This window comes from Camelus dromedarius, chromosome 13 (genome assembly GCF_036321535.1).
Source record: "Camelus dromedarius isolate mCamDro1 chromosome 13, mCamDro1.pat, whole genome shotgun sequence".
Classification (NCBI taxonomy): domain Eukaryota; kingdom Metazoa; phylum Chordata; class Mammalia; order Artiodactyla; family Camelidae; genus Camelus; species Camelus dromedarius.
Window position 1 is genome coordinate 9,057,889 of NC_087448.1, and position 26,046 is coordinate 9,083,934.

The 26,046-nt window shown below is 36.0% G+C and overlaps 1 protein-coding gene across 4 annotated transcripts in view; it reads right to left on the reverse strand.

The window, feature by feature from the left end:
* Positions 1 to 26,046, reverse strand: part of PCCA (propionyl-CoA carboxylase subunit alpha) — a 331,849-nt gene that overhangs the window by 238,516 nt on the left and 67,287 nt on the right. For all 4 annotated transcript variants that reach the window (XM_031466271.2, XM_010986054.3, XM_031466270.2 and 1 more), the window contains exon 7: positions 5,573 to 5,704. In XM_031466271.2, the coding sequence (XP_031322131.2) occupies positions 5,573 to 5,704 (132 nt within the window). The remainder of the gene's footprint in view (positions 1 to 5,572; positions 5,705 to 26,046) is intronic.

The following is a 26,046-nucleotide window of genomic DNA, read 5'->3' on the forward strand; positions in this document are numbered from 1 at the left end:
GTATCAATTGGTTCATACTACTGGCAAGAACCTCAGACAGAAAATACTGGATTAAAGGGGAGAAAAGGAAGACCTTGAGAGGGATTTGAGACCTCTAATCACACAGGAAACCAGAGAAGTTCAGAGAAACTGTAAATGATAGACAAGGTCCTTGGGAGGCTACCACCAAAATCTTTCTTATGAAATTAGGCTGGACTCTAGTCCAGTTGTGCTGACAAAAAAAAAAAAAAAAAAGGATAAGTCTACTGGAGACTTCAGAGATGGGCTCTTTAATATCTCTAGCCAGGATTCAAGAGGAGACCCTGAAGCAGTTGTGACCCCAGCTTTCTCTTCACTTATTGTGAGTAGCCTTAAACCAGGAATGGGAAATTTTACAAACAAAAACTGAACGGGAAATAGCCACACTGTCAGATCTTCAATTCCATACTCTACATTTTGAAAGAGCCTCAAAACAAAAGCAGAATAAGACCCAGAATAAACTAATGACCTTATACATAAAACTAGATGCTCCCACTCCAGAAATTAGTGTCTTCTGATACAGACACCTGCAGATATTGTAGCCAGAAGTGACAACGAATAAACAATTCTTCTGTATTGGACAAGAAAATGAAGAAAAAACTATCATAGGCAATGTTCCAAAAATGAATTGAATACCCATTTCCCATTTTACCCTTCAACGTCAAAAGGAGAAATTTCACTAATTATTAATTATTGATACAGGAGGTACACTTTCAAACTTAAATCCTGCCATTGTTACACAACTTCTCTCTCTCAGTGTCAAGAAAGCACTCAGATAATGGGTATCTCTAATATTCTTCACATTTCCCATGTCCCAGCCCCTGTCACCTTTGGACCTTTATTCAAGGAACATTCCTTCTTCCTACAAGACACCATATCCACTGACTATTCATAAGAAAGAATCTACAATACAAACAATTTCCAGATCAAACGCTCTCCTAATGACCTCTTTCTTGAACTCCTGAGGACTCTGCTTTTCATCACTAAGACAGAATTGGAGCTCTGACTCATCACTACCCCTGTGACTAAATCAAGCCCAAACTGAAGATCGCAAGAAGGCTAGATTTCTTATTAGTAAACAAAAACAAAAACAATTATACTCGCAGAAATATTAGGGCAGCACAGATGAAGGTTCATAATGACCCATCTAAACCGCTATCTAAACTCTCTAAAATGAGAATGTAAAAAGACTAAAACCCAACAGTTGACAGCCTAGTAAAGAAAAGACTTGTCATACTCTGCTCAGAGTCTTTCAAGGGTGCAAGCAAGGTATGGGCCAGACTGCATCTTCATTTGGAGGCTCAACTGGCAACAAATCCAAGCTCAGTCACGTGGCTGGCAGAAATTATTTCCTTGTGGCTCAGTGACTGAGACCCCACCATTTTGTTGATTCTCAGGAGATCACCCTCAGAAGCTGTCTACAGTTCATTGCCATGTGGGTTTCCTCAATATGACTGCTTTCTTCATCAAGCCAGCACCTAGAATCTGTTCTCCAGTCACCTAAAATGGAGTCTTCTATGATGAAACACAATCACAGGCATGATGCCCAAACTCTTTGCCCTATAATGTAACTCAATGCAGCAATATCCCATCACCTTTGCCATATAACATAACTAATTAAGGAAGTGACATACCATCACCCTTTGCCATATTCTGTTAGTTAGAGAAGTTAATCACAGGCTCCACCCAAACTGAAGAGGAGAGGATTACACAAAAGCTTGGATGTCTGGCAGTGCCTCAAGAAGTTAAATATAGAATTATCATATGACCCAGCAATTCCTCTCCTGAGTGTACACCCAGAAGAACTTAAAAAAGGTATTCAAACAAATACTTCCAAAAAGAAGTTCATAGCAGCACTGTTCACAATCACCAAAAGATAGAAATAATTCAAATGTCCATTAACTGAAAAATGGTTAAAACAAAAAAAAAAGTGGTATAGTCACACAATGGAATATTATTCAATCACAAAAAAGAATGAAATACTAATACATGTTACAACACAGATCCTATCCTCAGCTTAGTTTACTGTTAAACCTATCTAAAGTCCTTATTTTCATACATTTGCAGTTACAGAATTTTTATTTAATTTTTTTATAGACTTAAATTCTCTGGTAAAATTCTCTAAATCCTTATCTATTTTCTCATTTTTCTCACATTTCTTTAACATATTAATCATAGTTATTTTACAGTTTTTTCAGCCAATTTCAGTATCTAGAGCACAGGTGGATCTATTTCTATTGTCTGTTTTACTTTTTCTCTCGGTTTTTAGTTATGTGTTCCTCTCTTCTAGTGTGTCAAATATGCGCTCAGTAACAGATAACATATATACAATGGTTATGTGTGTAAAATTTACCTCCTAGAACATTATTCATCCAACAAATATTCAGTTAGCATAGACTATGACAGGGATCATGTGCATGTGATATATTAAAAAGCAAAGTATAACCTTTGCCAGCAAGGAACTTTCTATCCAGAAGTAGACATTCAATTCATTACTAAAATGGCCTAAAGATCCTATAAAATCTGAGCTCCCTACTCTACAACTTACCTCTATTACCTCATTTGTGACTTCTCTCTCCCTTGATCACTCCAGCCACAAGATTCCTTTTTGTTTGTTCAACATCAAGTACAACCTAACCTCACCATCTCGGCACTTGTTAACTGTTTCTGCCTGGTATGCCCTGTTCTTCTCCCTGATACCCACATGCTTGCCCTGTCACCTCTTTAGGTGGTTTGCTAAACCTCTTTAAAATTATGACTAGACCCCACCTTTCAGCATTCCCTTTCCCTATTCCCTGTCTTATGTTACATTTCTTATTTTATTTTATTAGTTTATTATCTGTCTCCTTCTTCCATAGCATAAGCTCAATGAAGGCTGGAATTTGTTTTGTTTTGGTCTGTTTTGATCACTACTCTATCCACAGCACTTCAAACAACGTTGGACAAATAGTGTACATTTGTTAAATACTTACTGAATAGATGAGTGAACGGATGACTTTAAGTGTGACAAGTGAAGTGAGGGTATTAAGGGAAAATACAACAGAGAGCCTAATCTAATATAAACAGTCAAGGAACTGTAGTGAGAAATGCAGGTTTACTTGGCAGAAATGCCAAGTCCTAAACAATGAGTAGAAGACAGTCAGGAATGAAGACAGAAGCAGAATCAACATACATATGTCAGAATTAAGAATAGAAGTTTTGAAAAATCTTCAAGATGTCATACATGGTTGGAACAACCAATGTAAAGGGTAAACTGGCACAGTATCAGTTTGAAGAAAGAAAGCAAGCCAGCTATTTAAAGAATTTAAATGAATGTGATTCAGGAGTTTTTAAACACAGGCATATTGTCAAATCTGGATTTTTGAAACATCACTCAAGCTGCAGTGTCGAAAATTAATTGGACGAGAGCAAGACTGGCAACAAGGGGAGCAATCAGAAGGTTGATGAAGTAATCTGATTTCCATGATGTTAGCTGGAACTTGGTCTTGGCATGAGGTAAAAAAGAAGTAAAGATTAGAATGATATTTAAGTGAATTCTCTGTAGCAGTATTTATCAAGAACGCCTCCAAGTTTCTAGCTTGTGAAATGGTATGGAAAATGCCGGCACTTTCTCAGAGAAGAAAGAATGAGAAATGAGAAGATTACAGCAGGAGTCAGCCAACTTCTTCTGAATGGGCCAGGGAGTAAATCTTTCAGGCTTTGTGAGCCATGTGGTCTCTGACACAGTTATTACTCAGCTCAGCCATTATGGTGGGAAAGCAGTCAGACAATATGTAAGGGAAAGAGCATGGCTGTGTTCCAGTAAAACTTTATTTACAAAAACAGGAGTGCCTGGAGCCACAGAGTGCCAATCTCCGGCTAAAGAGAAAATGATGAGTCCAGTTTTCAAACTGTTACTGTCACAATGCCTCAAGGTCATCAGGTGGAGCTGTTTACGAAGCAACTGGACATGCAGTTCTGAGCAGGTATCTAGAACAGATACATAGGCATGGAATTTGAAGCCATAAAAATAAGATTGCCTAGAGTGAGCCTGTACAGAAAGGGATAATGCCCTACTCAGAATCCAGAAGAAAACCAACATTTAAGGGACAAAGGTAGGAAGAAGCTGCATTCAAACAAGCCAAAAATACAAAAACAAAACTAGAACTGAGTATTGTGCCAGAAGTGGGTATTTCAAGAAGGAAAGAGTAACCAAGAGACTCAAATGCTTTGAAGAGACTGAGATAAGACCAGGATTAAAAATGACACCTTGGATTTAGTGAGAGGGAGAGGTTGCTAGCAGGCTTTACAAGAGAAATTTCACTGGGAATGAGGAAAGAAGCCAGACTGAAGCAGACTAAAGATAAGGTGAAAAGTGTAGAAATGAAAGCAAGTGAGGGCAATTCTTCTAAGACATTTGGCTGTAGAAGGAAAGAGAGAACTGAGGTGGCAGCTGTGGACTGACAAGAGGTTATTGTGCTCTTTGAAGAGGAAGAACGTCTATTTCTTTCTGCTAAACTGGAAGCACTGTGATGTGAGGAATCATGGTATCGTGTTTATCACCATTCACTTCCCACTTAGCTCAGCGATCAGTACTTTTTTAACTGATTGAGCGCTTTCAATAGCAATGATAACGGAAAGGGGCTAAAAGACAAAGAGAGTTTGAAGACACAGAAGAAAGAAAAGATAATCAGTGACGACTATACTATAAAGGGTACATCTAGGGCATAAGAAGTGGCTTTACAGAGGATAGGGAATAGCTCTTCCTTGTAAGAGAGAGAAGAGAAAAATTAATGAATACATATTAAGGTTAATACAGGTAAATATGGGCAAGAAGCTGAGGGTATTTATTAACCAGGGGCCAGGCTTGCTGACTATCCTGTAATACATGAAATAATCTTGCACAATGAAGAATTGCTCAGCCCAAAAAGTAACAATAAGAAACACTGAGATGCAGAGTTCTTGCAGACTAACTCAAATCACAAGGTTAAAGGCTACACAGGGAGTCTCTTCTAAAAAAAAAAAAAAAAAAAAGTCATTTTCCTCTGGTGGGGAGGGGGGGTGGCATAGAGAGGGAAGGAGACACATACTCTAATTTCTGCATTTCTTCCTTAGAAGGCTTCAGCTGCAGAAGCTTGCTGGTTGAGGAGTTATGTTTGGGATCTACAGTGACCCACAGATACACCACTTTCTACGAAAAACATGTTTACAACTTACTTTTTATGCACCTGGACAGAAGCTCATCATAAAGACACAAAGAGAACATAACGTTTCAAACAATTAAATATATGCCACCATTAAATGAAATCCACAGATTTAAGAGTACATTTTTATATCACCAAGTTTTTTCCTATGAAACTAAAAGTCAACATTGATTATTAAATATAATGCTTAAGTGGCTTCTTGCTCTTTTTAACCCATGCCGCTCAAAATAATCCAAGTGTAAACAACAATGATTTTTTTTAACCTACACGTGTATTTGAAAAAGCAGTAATTGCATTTAATTTTACACTTCTGACAAAATGTTTGACTTGAGGACGTATACTATTATGGTTAAAGTAAAATAGTTTCTCACCTTGACTACTCCATCAAAGCCAGGGATTGTGTTAACCTTTGCTTTCTTAGCTAATAATTTGCTTTCAATCTTGTCACCCATAGCTTGAATAGCATGGGTATCAGGTCCAATGAAAATGACATCTTCTGCTGCCTATGGAGAAATAAAAGCAGAAATTTATAACAAAAACATTACAGTGCCTAATACAGAGTCCCAATTTTATAAAAAGAAAAACCCATATGCATATTTACTAATTACTCACAGGCCAAAAACAACTTAAAAGCGAGCATTTGAGCCAATATATTAAAATATATAATACTGTATTGCATATAGTATGCGTGCACAAATATATATGAAAGTCAGGTCAAAGAAAAGTAAAAGTAATGAAGAACTCCTACTTGATATTAACAGTATTCTTTGGAAAAATACCTTCTATGGTGTTAACTCCCGTGCCACTCAATTAAGCAGTAAGTTCAACTTTAAAATGCCATTTAAATCTTTGTATTCTCAATATACTGCACCACAGTGCCTAGTTTAACACAAATATCCATTTACATTGAACACCAACTTTGTGCCAGGCTTTGAGGTAAACGCAAGGGATAAAACATGGATGAAAATCACAGACTATAACTAATTCAAGGGAACATGAACACATCAACAGTACTTCAGAGAAACATACAAAATAAAGTACAGCTGTTTACATCCTTGTGACTGTAAGAAACAAATAGAGAATGCAGTGGGAATTTACCAGGTAGAGTTATGGTTTCAATAAAAACTACTCTGTATAAAACACATTTAGTTCCCCAGCAATGGGTCCACCTCTCCGTATATTAATAAAATAAACAAAATACTAATTAGGGACAGAACAAAATACGATGTAATTAGTACCACTGTAGGACATGGTCTAGAGAAGTAAAGGAGGAGTTTATTGAGGTAAAGGATGAGGTCACTAGGTAAAGAACTGAGATTAACTATGAAAAAGGAAAAATCAGATTGAATGCAGGGCATCATCAGAGTAAGGTGCCTAATTGTTGATTCTCCCATGACCTTTGGTCGGGGTTGGAATAAAGAATAAATCATGTATTGTACATCTTATATTCTATCTACTGGCCCTGCTGCCTGAAAGGACTCCTGGCTTAGGAAAGGAGCTTCATTCTTCTGATGAGAAAATTATCCAGAGTAACTACTGTAGTGTGTTACTTGGATTGCTTTCAGCCATTATGGCCCAAGAGGATTAAACCTATCCAGAGCAGGAGGTGGATGTAGAACAGGGAATCAAAAAAAAAAAAAAAAGAATATATGAGGAGACAAATATTTGGGAGATATGACTTCAACTCTACACACACTGAGTTGAGATGCCTGTAGAATAGTCAAGTACCCATGTTTAGGAGACAGACAGAGAGGTCTAGGGGTTTTAAGTCCAGGTTGAGATAGGCATTCTTAAAGGCATCAAATATAGGAAAGAATTAAAAGTTGCAGATGAAATCATTCAGATACACCGTATAGAAAAGCCAATGCCTTTAATGGATGTATACTTTCCCTGCTGTCCAAAAGCAAGGCAGAAGAAAGGGTAATTTTTAGATTCTGAATTTAAAGCTCCCTTTTCTTTGTGTGACAAGGGAGATAATAACCACCTTGCAAGTTTGACTGAAGGACTGAATAAAACAATAACATAAAATACCAAGCTGAGTAGCACAACTGTTAGTTCTTATCCCTTATCTGGAAGTCCTGATAGAAAGAAAACACTAATAGTAAGACAGCTAGGTCCACAGGACCCCAAAATACATTACAGAGACCCAAATTACCAGTGTTACAAATAGCAGAATGCTAAATAAGAAACCTCTTCAGCCATTAACAAATGCATACAAAGTACCTCTCCATTAAATGTTTGTAGGTAGTTTTAACAGAACCTTGTTCTATTTTTTAAAAAAATTATGTGAAACCCCCAAAATGTAAAGCACATAAAAAGTGGAACTGCTCTGTAAGAGGAGAAAATGGTCGCATGACTACATCTCCACACACTCTGTGCCTCAAGCTGGATAAACTAATCATTTTGGATCAGAGCAACAATCATCCACATTTCTCTTCATCCCAAAACTACAACCCAGTAAACACTAAGTAAAGTCAAGAGGAAACAATTATGTTTCAACTATCAATTGTCTTTCCATATTCTCATTTTACTTGCTAAGATGGACAAATTTTTATTATAAATGCTGTTTTAAATACCACTATGCCAGGCAGATGTAACCAAGCAATCAGAACACCCACACGAAGAGTTGAAGGAATAACATAAATGAGAACATCCAAAGTACACTATGATTACACAGTACAACTTCTCATTAAGAAGGGCCCAGCAACCAGGAACCACTGATTAACCAGACTTTCCCAGGCATCCTAATTTGAGGAAAATTACTCACCCTAAAAAGCAAAATCACCAAGAAAAAAAGCTCACATTAAGTATTTAGTGACTATTCTTTCTTCCATCCAACACAAAGGAAAATAGCCAGTAGTATGCTGAGTAACTACTCAAACAGATGTTTCAATGAACTAACTTCCTTTCTATCTCTATGTTTTGGTAGGACTCCCGGGGTTAGCCTTTAAATGTAATTGAAGTAAACTGAGAAAGCAGTATGCTAGCTCCTGATTCCCATAATTCTTTGACCAAAAAAACAAGGATAAGACACTGTGGCAAATGCAAAGTGATGAAGCAAGTTTTAAAAGTCTGAGTTCTTGACCAGAGTCATTTGTGTGATTTAGAACTTAAGGCCAAAATTTGTCCACTAATAACCTTTCAATACTCAACTGTTAACCCTGTATCTTTTGTTATCAGTTTCTCTAAATCACTAGTAAGTCTCTTTGACATGCCATAGCAAAAAAATTTACTTCTAAAAACATGCTTTTTAAGGATCTTGTAAATTTACCATGAATGATAAACATAATACCTGAATGCAGATAAATGTCTTACAATCATGAAAAAAGTGGGCATTTTTTCATCATCATTGGAAAACACTTTAATAGTGATGCCTAGGAAGGAAATTACAAAAAGCTGAAATCATTGCTTTAAGATTTATCTTCTAAATTGGTTGAGTTTGAGCAGAATGTTAGGGAAACAGAGATTTAATTTAAAATAGGTTTTATACTGCAAATGAAGGACAGGAATTAATCATCATCTGTAAAAACTGAAAGGTATGATACATAATTCATTCTTAGAAATACCATGACAGTAAATTGCTATACTATGAACTCAGATTTTTTTTAAAAATGTATACACTTTAGGCTCACAAAGAATTACTACTTGTATAACTTACTGTAAAACCAGGGTAAGAAAGACTAAAGACACAGCCATGGAAAAACTGCTGAACTACCCTAAGGACCTAGATTCTGGACTGTAATTTTTATTCCCTGCTAAAAGAAAAATAATTTCTGGTAAAAAGTCCCATTTGCAGGATTGGTGCAGAGAAGTTAGGGCATAAGATTAAAAAGCTGAGTCAGGGACAAAGCTTTCAAAAATTAATATAGTTATCTCAAAAGTACATATTAGTAGACAGAAATGGCTACCACTGACTGTGACAGTAACATCAAAAAGAGTAACAGAGAGATGACGAGGTCAATTCATCTTTTCCAGACCTCAGAATAAACCTCTTCCTGCTATCTCTGTTTAAGTATTTGAACTTCTTAGACATGTATCACTGATTTTAAAAAATACATAGCTCTTTAAAAAGCAATGCAGAAGAAAACCAATTTCACATAAAACTAAGCAAAATAAAAGTATCAAGGTAAAATCCCATACACTGCTTTCATAAGAAAAAAATGAAGACTAGAATAATACCCATGGAGAAAAAAAAGCATGAGGAAGGCATGCTAACATAGCCGATCAAAACTGTTACTATTTCAAAAGAAACTAAAAGACACTTTAAAATAATAGAACACATGAAATAACATAAATCAGAATTAGAAATGCTCAGAAATGAGGTGACAGACCTAAAGATAGAATTAGAAATGCAAAGAAAATACTTTCAGAAATGATGACTAGAGGGAAAATAAAAGTGATTAAAGAAAACAAATTAATGCCTTACAAGAAATAGAGTCATAGGAAGAAACTTTTTAAAGTTTAAAGAGAAAAAAATTTTTTTTTAATTTTAAAGATGGAAGAGAAAATGACAAATACTGGAAATAAACAAAGAATATTCAATATATGGATAACAGGAGTCTTTGGGGAAAAAAACTAAAACAAACAAAAAATACTAAAAACCATAACTCAAGCAAACTTTCTTAAAATTGAAAGTATATATCAAATATACTAGAGCATACCTGAGAAATTCAACCCAGAATAAATACCATGATACATTCTAGCAATACTACTTAAGAAAAAGAAAAAAAAGATAGGGGGGAAAAAAGGAATATGTGACCTACAAAAGAGAAGTTTAAATCATCACCAGACTTTGACAGCAACAATTCATGCCAAAAGAAAATAGAGTAACGCACTCCACTGAATTAGATATTCAAGAAAAGAAAGTATGAGCCAAGGATTTTAAATCCAACAAAACTGACTTCCAAGCTTAAAGGGCAGAGAAAATGTAACAAGCAAGAACACATGACCGCCTTCTGAGGAATCAGAACAGAGGTCTGCAAACTACAGTCTTTAGGCCAAATCTGGCCTGCAACCTGTTTTCTGTAGTCTACGATCTAAGAATGGATTTTATATTTTTACTTGTTTGGGAAAAAATGTTTAAGAATACTGTATCATGACACATGAAAATGAAATGAAGACAGTTTTACTGGAAGACAGCCATGCTCATTAGTCTACACATAGGGCTGCCTTCTCACTCCCATCACGAGACTGGGCACTTGTGAGGGATCAAGTGCCCTGCAAAGCCACAAATGTTTGCTATCTGGCTCTTTCCAGAAAAGGTTTGCCCACTCCTATAGTGGAGAACAAGCTTCAGGAAACCAAAATGACTACAGAGAGACCAACTTAAAGGATCTATAGTTACCTGCAGAACCAAAACTAAATGAAGGCTAAGGAGAGAGTATAGCACATATAATGGCTATATTTTCTGACACTATAGGAGCAGTATAACTATTTTGCAAAGTGGGGGAAAAATAGGTAGATGAAGTGTAAAACTTTTTTAATGTTTTCAGTAGTTGTATTGGTGTTAATATTGTTATCCTTTGCTGTGTGTGTATTTCTGACTAGACAAGTAATTATGAGGCATTTTAATTATACCATTTCTCCTATCCCTGAAAGTCAGAATTCTAAATATGGAAAAATAAAGACACAAGGTAACAAAGAAGTTAATAAAAGGTTCTTTAATCTTGAATTTTAATTGAAAGTATCACTATGAACATAGTAGGTATTTTTATCTCACATAAAATATAGACTATAATTATAGTTTGATATCATGCTATATATAGTGTATATTATAAAAATGATATATATTTTATTGATACAGGTGTTTATAACACCTATGTTATAAGTTAGGTATTATATAATACCTAATATATAATGCTTATTAATTATATAATACCTATTATATAATATTTAATAATATATATTTTTGTTATATATTAAATTTGTATTATATATATATCCTATCTTGGGGCTGGGGTTAACTTTACATCTAAATACACATACATTAAATATATCAATATGTTATATATTCCATTAATATAACACATGGAATGTATGTAATAAACATATATAACATGAAACATAAGTTAAAAACCTGTTAATACACATACTTTATTTCCTAGACCCATAAAAAAGGCCTTGAAACAACAACCATCAGTAGCAATGACCATGTCTGGCACCGCAACTGTGATCTCCAAATATCATTAAAAGTAACCAATGCTTCTTAAAAAGATGGCTGATTAAAGGCCTCGAGCTAGAAATCTAAAACATGAACTTAGAATATCTTGTCAGGTCAGACAGCAAGAACGCTATAAAAGATTATAAGGGTCAAGTCAACAAGACCATGAGCCAATTCAGGCCCCTCAGCCAAAGAGGGACAACTTGAGCCTCACTAATAATTTCAACAGATTTAAACCTACAAAATATGTTTAAATCTATGACTCCATAATGATACTTCTAAAAAGAACTGGTTAACTCTGAAGGAGAAAAAACCAACTCAATACCTCAAAAACTAGTAAATACAGATAAAGAATTATGTACTTAATTTGTTCTTCCTATACAAATTACATCACTAGGAAACAAAACAATAGATGAGGGGAAGAGTCTCTTTATAAATATACTACAATTAATTAATGAAGAAGATGTTAGAATTAAAATATCACCATTTTGTAATCTCGTGAAGTAGTAGCTATAGGCAGTAAGCATCAAAGGCTGCTTAGATTTTAAAAAGCGCTAACAAGACACGTGCGTCCTATAGTCTTGATTAAAGGAATCAAAACCTAAGTTTCTGATCCTATCTCTGAATCCAGGTTGCCAATCGGTAGGAAATGCTAAGAATGGAGGAAAACATTGAACTGCACCCTGACTATGCAATCAACTAAGTCTTGACTGAGAGAAACTCTCCAGGTCAAACAGCCCACGGTTCTTGAATAGATAAATTGTAAAGAAAACAAAGGCATGCAAGGAGAACCTATGGATTAAGAGATATTTAGAAAACATATCAAAGTTGAAAATAAATGGGCATGACAAACCATAGTGTCTAGGGATGCACATTTGGACAACAAAATTACTTTAAAATGCAACAAAATGATTCCTGTAAAAGTCAGAGTAGTGGGTCCATATAGGAAGAGATCAGAGGTTAGGGCTGAGATGGGTCACATGGATAGGCCCTCTAGGAGTCAGGATAAATGTCTAATGTCTGGATCTATGAGATGATTATAAGATTATTCACCTTAAGTAACCCACACATCCGTTTTGTGCAGTTTTTTCTGTACCTATCTTTTATTTTACAAAAAAAATTTGAAAACACTTTCAGAGTAGCCACCAGCTTGCAGGAGCAAAACTAAAACCTAGACCAGGAGCAGCTGCAGCAGCACCTACGGCCAGTGAGGTGTTTCTCAGGCCCGTATGCTAACCTCTTCAAGGGCCTTTTTGGCTTTAAAATAAGAAAGAAAAAAGTACATTCCCATGTTTGGCTGGGATGCGTCAGTCGTCCATTATTTTGTATAAAGTGAAGATGATCAAATAGTAACAACTACTGCCACGATAGGTTAAATGTGAAAACTATAAAATACAAAAACATCACCTTTGCTGGCTGACATGGACAGCATCCAGCCTCTGCAGCATCACTACTTTCAAAATACTCAGATTGTGCTCTTTGTGGGAGGTCCAAGAAGAGTTTACAACGATGGTGGTGGAAAAGTTGATCAGGACTGACTGTCGTTGATCTGACTACCATTTGCAAAGAAAAAGGATCTTCCCAATGCCATGAGTGCTGCTGAAATCATAGATGAGCTGGGGCTGCATTCTCTGAGCAACAGAAACTGTTCCATCAAGCCACCTGTACCAGCAGTGGAGGAGGACTGTATAAAGGACCACAGGTGGTCCAATTTGTGATGAAACCAGAGATCAACAGGAAAAGTTCTCCTCCTGCATATCTCCTCTTCCTCTCACTACTTCCACTTAACCTGCCTGTGGCAAACTGGTCTTACGGTGTGTTGAATGTCAAAAGCTGTATTTCATTATGTGTTTGATCACAGAGTATTACACTATGTTGTAAATGTGACAGATACAACCAGCAAACTGATTTATATTTAATGTAAACAGTTTTTGCTTCCAAGGAGATCACTTCTGGTACTTGTAATATTACTTAGCCTCTTTTTTTTTTTTAAGTTAAAAACAAACAATTTAGTTCAGTAACAAGAAGGAATTTTAGGCAAGCTGGCACTTGGGCTCTACAGAGTTACAGTGTAAAAGAGGGAAGGCTCCTCTCCTCCCTGCTTATGACATATTTGTTGAAACCTGTTTTGCTAGTTAGTTTTTCACCTACACTTAATATACTTTTAAAAATACTCATTAAAAAATAAAAGACAAGAAAATGCGAATATACAGATGGGGAAAACGTTCCTAGTGTAGTTTTCGTGGTAATCAGTAGATACCAGTCGGCTGAGTCTTTGGGTACAAGGTACAGATGAGCACTTACTGGAGGCCCGCGGCTGTGCAGTGTGCAGGATTAGAGAAGACTCAAATACGAATCCTAATTCATTTTCCCCAACACTGACTGTGCGGCATCAATACAGGGAGATGCAGAACAATCCTAGAAGGGGCCATCAGCCTCCAGCCCCCTACATTTATAGGAGTCATTTTCTTTAACTGCTAGTCAGTTCATTGCAAATTAAGAACCAATTTATGTGACTCAGTAGGGTAAGAACATTAAGGAGTTTTACTGTTACGGGGAATGGGTGGTGGAGGAGGGACAAAGGTTCTGTAAAATTCTAAATATAAACTTATAAACCAACACAGTTTTTCAATTTGTATGGGATAATAATTGCAGGATCAACTGAAATCTAAAGACATACTCACAAACTGTATTTAACTTAGGGTACACTGTATATGCTGTGACTTAGTTTAACCAAAGGAACCCCTGTCTTTCTCTTTCAATATTACTACTATCTGGATTTCATTCAGTCTAATGTGTATTTTGTATTAAGTGTCTACTTGGCACAATGTGCTCAAGTAATATTACTTCCAGATGATAGTCATGTACAATATTTAGTTAGGGAAATTGAATAGTGGTAACTTTCCACACTGTAACAATTGGCAGAAGTCAGGTTTTCTACTTAAAGAATTTGGTTAAATATAAAACCTTGTTTTTCACGCACAGGAAGTGAACATGACAGCAATAGAACACTTTCTATTTCTAATATTTGGCAGCGTAATGGTTTCCATTTCTATTTTTCAGCTATTATTAAGTCAAAAAATTGTTAAATTTCTTTCATTAAATGTTTTGTGTTTCTGACAAAGCTACTTAGGGCAAAGAAGAGGTTTTTGATACGTCTTAATTTAATAGAAACCATTTAAATAAACTATAAATCTCTAAATTTCTTTGCAATTTTGGGGTAAGCTTTTCAAGTTAATGGGGAAAATATTTTACTTTTAAAAATTCAAGTTACTATATTCTGTATTAATAGTGGAAATGTTCCATTTTAGAAGACTAAGATTAAAGCTTATTAGTGTTTGCCATTTTTGTGTGTGCATATGTGATTTCTTCTTTATCTTTCTCTGTAATCAGCACTGATGCCTATTTTGAGTCTCACTGATTATAAAGAAGAAAGAGGCTGGGCGATTAAGCCTCAACATTCTACACTCTTTGTGTAGATCAGGACACTAAAAAGAGATGAGTTAACATAAACCTGAGTGGGCTGTTAACCTTTTTTTTCTTCGGGAAATGTAGATGCAATAACATTTCCAGCTGAAAGACTCATTCTAAGTTCCTAATGTTTAAGAATGCAAATGAAGTATTCTGTCTTTTCTGTGCCTGGATGTGTTATGTGAGAAAACAGAAAGAGGTTTCTAGGATTAGTTCCACAGATTGCCTTTATCATGTAAAATCTTAGACTGGTTGCACAGGCAAGAATCAAAGAAAAGCACTACAGAAGATACCCAGAGAAAATGAATTCAGTAACTTCTTTAGCAGTAACACTGAGAAAACTAGAGTTAACTAAAAAAGTCAAGTTTGGGGATGAATTTTACCCTCCCTCTATAAAAGAAATTCTAGTTTTAATATTAGAACATTTTTTTAAAATACATTAGCAAAATATTGATTCAATGACACTAAATTTCCTTGGATGAAACTGTTAAATTTATCACTCAGCTACCTGGCATTTTCAAGAAGTTAATTTTTGCTTTATAATAGTAATAAGGCTTTAATTAAAGATGAAGGTACAATTGTGAATTTCTTGTTGCATTTTCATAAATTAATCTTACCTGATGTTTGAAATATGTAAATAGAATTTTATAGTGAGATATTTTTAAATAACAAAATTGGAACATATAAAATTTATATAAATTTGTTTATAAAATTATTTATGTAAAACTTTGAACTCTTTTAATAATTAAGTATTGGATTGAACAAATTATGACAGTCATGATTTGAGACCCTAATTGTGTAAAACTCACAGGGAATTCTATTTGAAATACAATACTTACATAATGTTTAATTCATACTGAATGGGGCTATCTGTAGGAATGTGTTTATGTTCCATTAATTCTAAAAAATGTTACTGTAAACTTTAAAAAATAAAAAATACGCAGGTGCAAACTTTAAAGAATTTCTTCTAGATGTATTTTTTTTAAGAGGATAAGGTAAGAAGCTTCACATTTAAATTTGGTTACGTATTGCTAAGGTTCTCCTTTTGTAAACTGGTCATAGGAATTATTTAGCTAAAAAGTTGCAATTTCCTTCATTTGCACTTTACATGAAATACTTTTACTTCATATCCCTACAATTTGGATATTAACAATGAATTGCTTTCATTTCTCCCTGATCCAATTATTTTTATTGTTTCATGAATACTAAAATTAATTGGTACTTTTGGACTGAAACTAATTTTTCCAGTTCAATTTTGGAATATGCCTTATAACAACTATGAAATTAGATGAGCAATTTTAGAGTTTCAATTAAAAAATACAACATTTAATAATGCTTCAATTAACATGAGGGGATGTTGATGTAGGTGCCTCATGAGTCACCTTCTATTCATTCCTCACAGTCCATTAATATTAACTGGTAGTAGCAAATGAGAATAGTAAGCTGGTAAGCTAGTGAATGGCTAGAGATCTTTTGTTTAATCCAAATATTAGTTATTAAATTTAATTTTTAAACTTTTTAAATTGGTCTGGGATACTATCTGAATTATGTACTCCTATTTCCGTTGAAAACATTTATGAATTTCTTTTAAAATTTGTTGTAAGTAGAAGTCCTTCCACACCCCTTGTTTAATTTACTACTTTCTGGAACACATCAAGTTTCTGATACCACTGCTGGATGGAAATAAGAGTCATGTGGTTTGAATAAAGTATGCTCTACCTACAGTTAGGATATTCTTTTTTTGTTAGCACATTTAATTGCTGTGCTCTACTATAGCCCACATTATAAAACTTATTTCAAATAATGAATGGAATGCTAAGAAAGCAGAGATCATGACTTCCAGTTAACTGCCCTGATGAACTAAGTAATTCCTCACACTACTCAGCACTAATCTAACCTGCCAACCTGCTACTTTCACCATTTTGATTATTAACAAGGATGCAATGAAGTAAAAGTGACAATAAGATGTAGTGGAATGACCCAAGTAGAGGTTAATTTACCTCTAGGTGGGAAACATTTTTTTAAAGTTTAAAGGGAGTAAAAGAACAAGGAGTGTATTAATACTAACAATAACAACAATATGTATTTATTTACTTACTATTTAGCACGGTTTACAAGGCACTGTAGTAAGGCTCACTCTATCCTAAAAATCATTTTATAGATTAAACATTTTAGTCATCAGGTTCTAATTGGCCTACAAAGTCAGAAAGTCTTCAATTTATTCTAGAATTAAATAGTAATATCTTCCACTGTCTAACATTTCAGTTTTAAAAGTTTTAACTTTTTATTGGGGTATAGTTGATTTATAATATTGTAATAGTTTCAGGTGTACAATATAGTAATTCAGAATTTTTATAGATTATACCCCCTTTATAGTTATTATAAAATATTGGTTATATTCCCTGTGCTGTACAATATATCCTTGTAGCTTATTTATTTTATTCATAATAGTTTGTACCTCTTGGTCCCCTCTCCCTCTCTTGCCCCTCTCCCCTTCTCTCTCCCCACTGGTAACCACTAGTTTGTTCTCTATAACTGTGAGTCTCTCTTTCTGTTATACACACTAGTTTATTTTTTAGATTTCGCATATAAGTAATAACATACAGTATTTGTCTTTCTCTGACTTACTTCAGTAAACATAATATCCTTCAGGTCCATCCATGTTGCTGCAAATGGCAATTTTTCGTTCTTTTTTATAGCTGAGTAGTATTCCATTGTGTATATATACCACAGCTTCTTTATCCATTCATCTGTTGATGGTCAGTTAGGCTGCTGCCATATCTTGGCTAGTAAATAATGCTGCTATGAACACTGGGGTACATATTATCTTTTCCAATTAATGTTTTATATCATTTTTCCTCAAAAAAAAAAAAATAGGGCTAAGGAACCAGCAGGACATAAATAACTGCCTCTACTTAACATATCAGTAAAATTAGGATCTGAGAGATGAAATCAATTGCCCACTGTGCCTATACAGGTAAAATGACAGAAACAAGACTTAAGACTCAAACCAGTGTTTTTATCTGTGACTCTGCTGCCTTCTCATAGCCCAGGTTCAGGTGACCAGCACTTATTCAACAAGTCAAAGACCACGTGCTGACTACTAAGAAGTATCATACATCAAGTCAGCCTAACACAGTCCCAGGACTTACCTATTACCCCAGCACCCATCTGCCTAGTGTCTCTTTTCACTCTCCAAAGCACGTTGGTTTGGAGAGACCTGGTTTCTGAACACAAGGAGTTTATACTCAAGTGGAACAAACAATACATACCAAACAATTAAAACAATAAATGGAAGAGAGTGGTAAATGTACTAAAAGAGGTTAAAAAAAAAAAAAAACTAACAAACCCACACACTGTGAACAAAGTCCAATGGTGGAACCAAGGAAAGCATCACAAAAAGGGTAGCATTTGAGGGGGAAAAAGACATCTAGGATTTGGAAAAGTAACATTTCCATTTAAGTATATAGGAAAACACACCTCTCACTGGTCTGTAAAAGGTTCTATGATCTTCAGAGAATCATGATGAAGCTACATACAATCAGTGCTCATCCAAAAGGGTCTCCTCTCTTTCTCTTAAGTCTTACAACAACCAGATCTCAACTGCATACTTCTTCAGTAAGCATGTGAAGTCATGCATTCACTCTACAAATACCTGCCAAGTACCCACTCGGTGTCAGGCACTGTGTTAAGTCTAGAGAAACAATGATGGACAAGACAGACATATTACTGCCCTCTTTCAGTTGACAAACCAACTAGGAAGACCCAATACAACAAGCAATTAAAATCACAGTAAAGCATCGGCAGACAGCACTGTGACAGAGAAGTATAGTATATGCTGGGAAACTAATCATGGTAATTGGAATAAACTATACATGGATGGAAACTGTAAGCCAAATCAGTGTAAGTACTATAATGATACCTCTACATATAAAGTGGCGATATTTTAATCATCAACTGCATAAGCAATAAAAGACAAAGGGATTCTTTCCAGAGAAAACTTCCCTCCCCTCTGCATTAGAGAATTTCTCCCTCCCATTCATATCAAATATTGGTACAGTTTTAACATCTTAGGTCACCTGCTATTTGTCTTCCTCAGGAAGTCTAACCAGGGCCTTCCTAATCTTCTAGATAAATAAGACTTGAGAATGCAACCTTCTCCCTTCAAGTCAAGCCTTCTAACTGATAAGGGGAAACACTGACATCACATATAATAGACTAAGCTTCATTTTATATCAATTACCAGTAAGCATAAACATTATAGCAAAATGATATTCTTAAAATGTTTTACCAGCCAGTGTGACTCCCTGCAAATGTAAGCTATCACCACTTTACAAAGCCTTTTGAAGGTATGACTGACACCACCTATACACCTCTCACCTCCCATGCCACTTTAATCACACAAAACAACTGTCAGGTAGGGTTTTAAAACACATTCTTGAAATAGAAGCAGTAGTGTAATGGTTAACAGCAGGGACTGTGGAGCCTGCCTGAACTCCAATTCTGCCATGAACTACCTGGTTGGCCTTGGACAACTTACTTAACCACTCTGTGCCTCAGTTTCTCTACTGTGAGGATTAAGTGAATTAATACATGTTCAGCACCTAGGACAGAGGAGACGAGTAAGCTACTATGTAAGTGTAAAGGAATTCAGAAGTCACAGATACGCAACTGCTGGCTGGTGGGGACTCCCAGCCCACCTTCCCATATGCAAGTGTTTATTAATGCATCCCAAGAGCTCTGTTCCTGAGATGGTAAACTGCTGTTGGCCCCTCAGCCACAATTAAATCAGATCCTTCCTGAAGAGGCTAACCCTACCTCTTCCCTACACCTTGCATCTCCTCCTCTCCACTGGCTCCTTCCTCTCACCCTAATACCCTGTTTGATTATATGCTTGCTCGCCCTTCCATCACGTGGCTAAATTAGAGGCGAGTGCCCTCCCAAAAGAGAGCAACACAATATTCCCCAAGAAGAAAAACTGTTGCTCGGACAAAATTTAAAATATCCACCACAATACAGCAGCCAGCTATCTTCGGATAACAGAAATTCAGCGGAGGAAGCACAGTGTTGGAAGACAGACAGAAATGAAATTCTTACGCATGCCAGCTTGAGGGACACAGGCTCTGCAGGCAGCAGTAAGCCATGAAGAAGCCTGAAGTCTTCAAAAGATCAGTCTGGCAGCAGCACAGAGGAGGCTCCAAGGAGGAAAGACTGAGAGGAAGTGATCAGTGGTCAGGTAGAAGAAATGAGTGAGGAAGTAATATCACAGCAGTGGAAATTCAGTAGAGAGAAAAGCAGTGAGAAAAGCTGCAATAAACCTAATTAATAGCAGACATGCCAGTGAATTTAGGGGGAATGACTGAATTAAGAAGTGTAAGGGAAGGGAACAGTCAAAGTTGACTAAAAGGTTTGCAGACAAGAAAACTTAATTCAAGCAGAAACCGAAAAGCAGGTCTGGTTACCAAGACAAGTTTCATTTTGCACACTGCACGTAAGTAACTTGTAAGCAGGACAACTGGTGGAGACCTCCACGGAAGACATTCTCACACGGACCTAGAACATCTTCAGTACAGCAGACACCAAACCAAATACAATTTCTCGCGATAAACTACACTGCTCTTAAAACGTTAAAAAGCTTACGATATCATCACATTTACCTGTATAATCACTACAGTCACGTGCTGCAAAGTACTCCAGACAGATTTTAAATAGTTTACTCTTGTTACTATTACCTTAAATACTTCACTTCCAAAACAAAAAAGGTGTTTTGGAATACTACTATTCATGCTATAAATCTCTGTGGTTTAGAATGCTTTTCAGTTTTAAAAGCTCAATTTTGGAACTATATTCAATATCCTGTAATAATCTTTAACGGAAAAAATATGAAAACGAATATATGTCTGTATACGCATGACTGGGACACTGTGCTGTACATCAGAGATTGACATATTGTAACTGTACTTCAATAAAAATTTTTTTTAATTTTTAAATAAAAGCTCTATTTTGACACAGCAGTTACTCTACTTGACCACAGATTTCAACTCTGATTTAATAATGCTATTTAATTACAAATAAATTTCAAAAGTCTTTCTGAATTTTTGGTTTCAATATCCACACTAGAAATTGAATAGAGAGAAAATTAGAAGTCAGCAGAACATACAAAATGAGACACCAAAGATGAAGTCTGTGATCTGGGACAATGTGCCAGGGCATTTTCCCCATACACTAAGGCCCACTTACCACATCAATCAGAAAACGGCATTCCAATGATATAATATTAATCCACCACGAGCAATTTTCAACTATCATATAAGGAGGCTAGACTCTAGTTAAGACCTACCAAGATCAAAGGACAACAACTAATGAACTGCAAGTAGTTTGAAAAAGTCTTCTACTTTCTTTAGGTTAACAGTCTTCTACTTTCTTTAGATTCATTCTTCTTCCTATCCTGTTGTCCAGTTGTCCAGCAAACAATTTGCAAATTAACAACATGTAAATTGATTTCACGATTTTCAGGAAGACAGGACAGCACAGAAATGCTCTTAGGCTGAAAAAGGTATAATTTTATGGGTTTGATGTAAGAACCTTACAGTTCTGAGAAACAAAAAATTATAATCATTGTTGGTACTACTAAATGGTCAAGATACATCTACAAAATATTCTTTTAAACTTAATCAATTATCACCTACAGGTTTTTTTTTTTTGTTAAATAACCCAGATGCTTTAGTTTGCTTTCTTTACCCCAGGATGTACAAAGATGCTTCTACTGTGTCTTTGTGAGGTGACTGTGGAGGAAAAAAAATACAATTAAATTGTAAAAGACCATGTTATAAACTTACTCATTTAGATTCCATAATGAATCATTTCCCTATGATCCAGCAATATCAATCCTGGGCATACATCTGGAAGAAACTCTAATTTGAAAAGATACATGTACCCCAATGTTCACAGTGGCACTATTTAAAATACCTTGTAATGGTCTATAAAGAAAAAGAATATTGAAAGGAATATATATATATATATATATATATATATATATATATATTTACACACACACACATACATACACACACATATACACACACACAACTGAATCACTATGCTGTACACCAGAAATTAATAGAACACTATAAATTAACTATACGTGAATTTTTAAAAAGTAGACAAGAAAAAAACTTCATCTATAAATTTCTAAATAAAATAGAATAAAGTTATTTAAAATAATTTAAGTCTCTACTGCAACAACTCAGGACAATGTCACAGGTCATCCAGAGATGACATCATCCCCACCCTGTGGTCAACTTCATGAAAATAAACATACCAAAAATAGCACTCATTCCTGAATCTTTCTAACAATCTCTCCTAGCATTTATTTCCCATTTGACTTTTATTTCCAAGAATTCCTTCTTCCCATATTAGTCTCAACATGAAAAGATGTAATTCTGATTTATTCTTATGTATTTACCCTCTTTCTCTAATTTTTTCCATCACAGAGGATAATACCTAATCAGTAAATTTATTTGATTTGGGGAGGGTAATTAGGTTTATATGTATTTTTTGTTGTTGTTAGTGGAGGTACTGGGGATTGAACCCAGGACCTCATGCATGCTAAGCACATGCTCTACCACTGAGTACCCTCATCTAAAGACATATGCCAAACAATCAAATTAGATAAATTATAAGTTCCTCTTGGCTCAAAAACTCCATGATTTTCCTCTACATGTATACTTTATAACTCTAACGATGCCACAATTATGAAACTCAGCTTTCTAGGGGCACAAAGTTCTGATGCTAGGATTAAATTCCTAGGGAGGAAACCAATACAAACACAAACAGTATTCTTCACTAACCCTTCCATACACACCCAAACGCTTCTTATTTGAAATCTGACAATTTTCTCTCCAGCTATACTCAGCCCCCAACCTACCAGAATCAATCATTACCTTCACGCAACACCTACTCTAGATAAACTCTGACTGCTGCCATCGTCATGCTGCTCGACCCTTAGACATACTGTGCAAGGATCAGCCAGCTCACAACTTTCCTGAACTGCCCTTTTCCCAACCACAGCAAAAGACCCCTCGACTGCAGCCCTTCTGAAGGATGTGATCTTACTGCCTGAACACAGAAGACTGTAGCAAAAAGCAGCTAACCCAAACTAGACCTACCGCAGTCCCTTTCCTAGGAGTGGGGACAGAGAGAAAAAAAGAGGCTTTCCTCTTTGCAGGATGCCAAACCTAAAACACATAAGCTCATGGGCTATGAGGTCTACATGTTCCACAGAGCCATGCAAGCAGAGAAGCTGAGGTAGGAAGTAGACAGCCATGCAGAAAGCTTTCAAAGAATGAAGTATAAACAGGGAGCAGTAAGAACTGACAGCTGGCTAGTCTCTGTTTCCAATACTTCCCTCAAGGATACCTACCTTCTTACTCTTGGATTCCTTGTAACACTCGTGTATAAAATGCACATAGTTCTAGCTGGCCAGCAGCATCATTACAGCAACTCACAGCCCTGACATTGTTTCCCTTATTTACTAAAGTAAGGGTTAAGGCTTTAAGCTCTGGTTCTAAAATTTTCAACTGAGTATTCTTTCAGTCCCCAAAACCAACACAAGGGAGGGACAGTCAGAGAAGGCCAGTCACAGAAGGAACCAAAATCTAATACCCATAAATAAGTTTCCTGGAAAAGCAAGTTCTATGCCCTACTTAATTCTTTAACTAAGCTACTAAGTGTCTAGCACAATGGGACAGAAAAACTTTTCAGTAAATATCTAATAAAGTATGAAATGCTGTCAACCCATTAAACATCCCTACTCTCCCTTCTCCCAACGCACACCCTTCAAACATCAACAGAAATTCTTCTAAAAGTATATCTCCCAATTCTGGATTTCTCTGCCATTGTCTCAGATCTGCCCCATTCTGTAAGTCAGCTCTGTCCTTGTCTAGCTATCCTCACAGTCACAAAATGGCTGCCAGCAGCAGCAAGCCCTCTCATTCACAAAAGGCTGGGAGTGGGGATGGGAGGGATAGGAGGAAGGGCAGTGTAGAATTTGAGCACCAAAGCCTCTCCAATGAATGAGAAAGTTTCTTTCTGAGGAATCCCAAAAAAGCCTCACATGTTTCATTGGTCCAAACTGGCTTAAGCCTTCATTAATTCATCCCTGAATCAATAACTGTCAGAAGAGATAACACAATCATAACCGGCTTAAACTACCAGTGGTGGAAAAAATATTAGAGAGGCAAACTGTCCATTGGAATGTGAGTGCATGTGTGCACACGTGCATGCCTACCACATACAAGCATTCATTTAAGCGTATTTGTTTGGTATAACCATCACCTGCTAGCCAGACAGAAAGTTAAAGAACCTTATCAATAATTAACACTGGTGGAAAGATACCAAAGGAGACAGAATTCTGAGTGGCCACTTTAAACTGGAATACCACCTATTCCCTTTGTAGCCACACCTACCCAGTAACTGTTCTTAAGACTTGACGGGTCAAAGGTTACCACCTACTGTCTTACTGGAGTGTTTTTCAAGACAATAATCCAGACTTAGGGAAATAAACCATTGTAGGAAGAGGAATGATTCCTGGTCTCAGATTAACCTCTAAAGGTAAGGGTGAAGTTTACTGAAAAGTAGCTGGTTAGCAAAGTACAAATCAAAAGATAGCTTTGTTTTCACAGAGAGATGTGTCCTAAAATGGAAGGATAAAATTAAGGAGTGAGGAAGATCTGAGGCACTGTTCCTTGTTACATATGGATTAAATTTTTCTACTTCTATTATCGTAACTGCTTTTAATCACATAATTCTTCTCTCTGAAATGCATTCTTGTCATAGTTAACATAGAAATGCATCACACTACGTCACTAGATGCCTAAAATTCCCCCCAGCTGCTTCCCAATGCTGCTGAGATTAAAATCTCAGCTTCTTACAATGGCCCTTACTTGATCTGCCCTGAGCCTACCTTTCCAGCCTCCTGTACCATACGCATCCTCACACACTATTCTCCTGTCACACCAGCTTCTTTCTCTCTATCCAACATGCTAATCTTCCTGCCTCAGAACATTTACACCTGCTTATTCCCTCTGCCTAGGGACGGTTTACTCCAGATCTTCACATGCTGGCTGCTTCTCCTCATCTTTCAGTTATTTCAGTTCAAATGTCACAACCTTCTCTGCACCCCACCACCACCCACAACCCCCACCACACACATCCACATCCACACCCCCTGGGCCATGGCCCTTCTATAGATGACTGCCTTTGGGTCAGGCACTAATCCCTGATCCAATCAACTGTCAACAGAATGACAGGATCACATGATAAAGAAAGCTTGGCAATTAAACAACAGCAACTGCATGCAGTGAGGCAAACAGAAGCAAGAATATAAGTAACAAGTCAAGTACTAGAGACCAAACTGAGCGGAAAGCACAGAAATGATTAACAAGTCAAGTCTACTGTGATCTCAGTTTCCTAAAAGACTGTGAGAGTGTTTAAGGCCAAAAAAGTAAATTATTACCCCTATTCAAATACTAGCTGTAGGTTTTAGTCTTCTTTCCAGTAAAATACGAGTATCAACTAGTTCCCTAATTCCTTAAAAACAGCACAAGCATAAAAGGATGACATGAAAGTCACTTTGAACTCCTGTAAGAGAATGTGAGCCTGAGATAAAATTATTCATCAGTACGTAAATCACATTTACTAATAATATCAAAGTTATTTACAAAAGTAGTAATCATTGCTTTAGGGTACTTCAAGGTACAAATATTTTTATTATTGTTCTGTAAAATTTAAGATAAAAAAAGACCACACAAACCAAAATTTAAGTTAACAGTGAAAAAAAATGGTTAAATCTTGCGTCTAAATTATTTTTTTAAAAGACTCACTCATTATAACAGGATTCAAAGAAAAAAATTTATATTATAGAAAGCAGTAAATATGTTTCTAGAAAGAAAAACACCTTAGCATTTGCCCAGAAGTGCTGCCTGAACCTCCTATCCTTCTAAATTTGGGGAGTCAAGAAATCCTGTGTCACCAACTGAAGCCACTGCTGAAACGACTATAGTAATCCACTTTCAAAATTCTTGAAAACCCATTTGGGGTTTGTCAGTAGGAGGTAAATTAAAGCCTTATGTATTAAGAAGAAAATAATTCGAAAAATGTATGGGAGCAATGAACCCTGAAGTTATCACATCGAAATGACTATAAAAGTGTTCT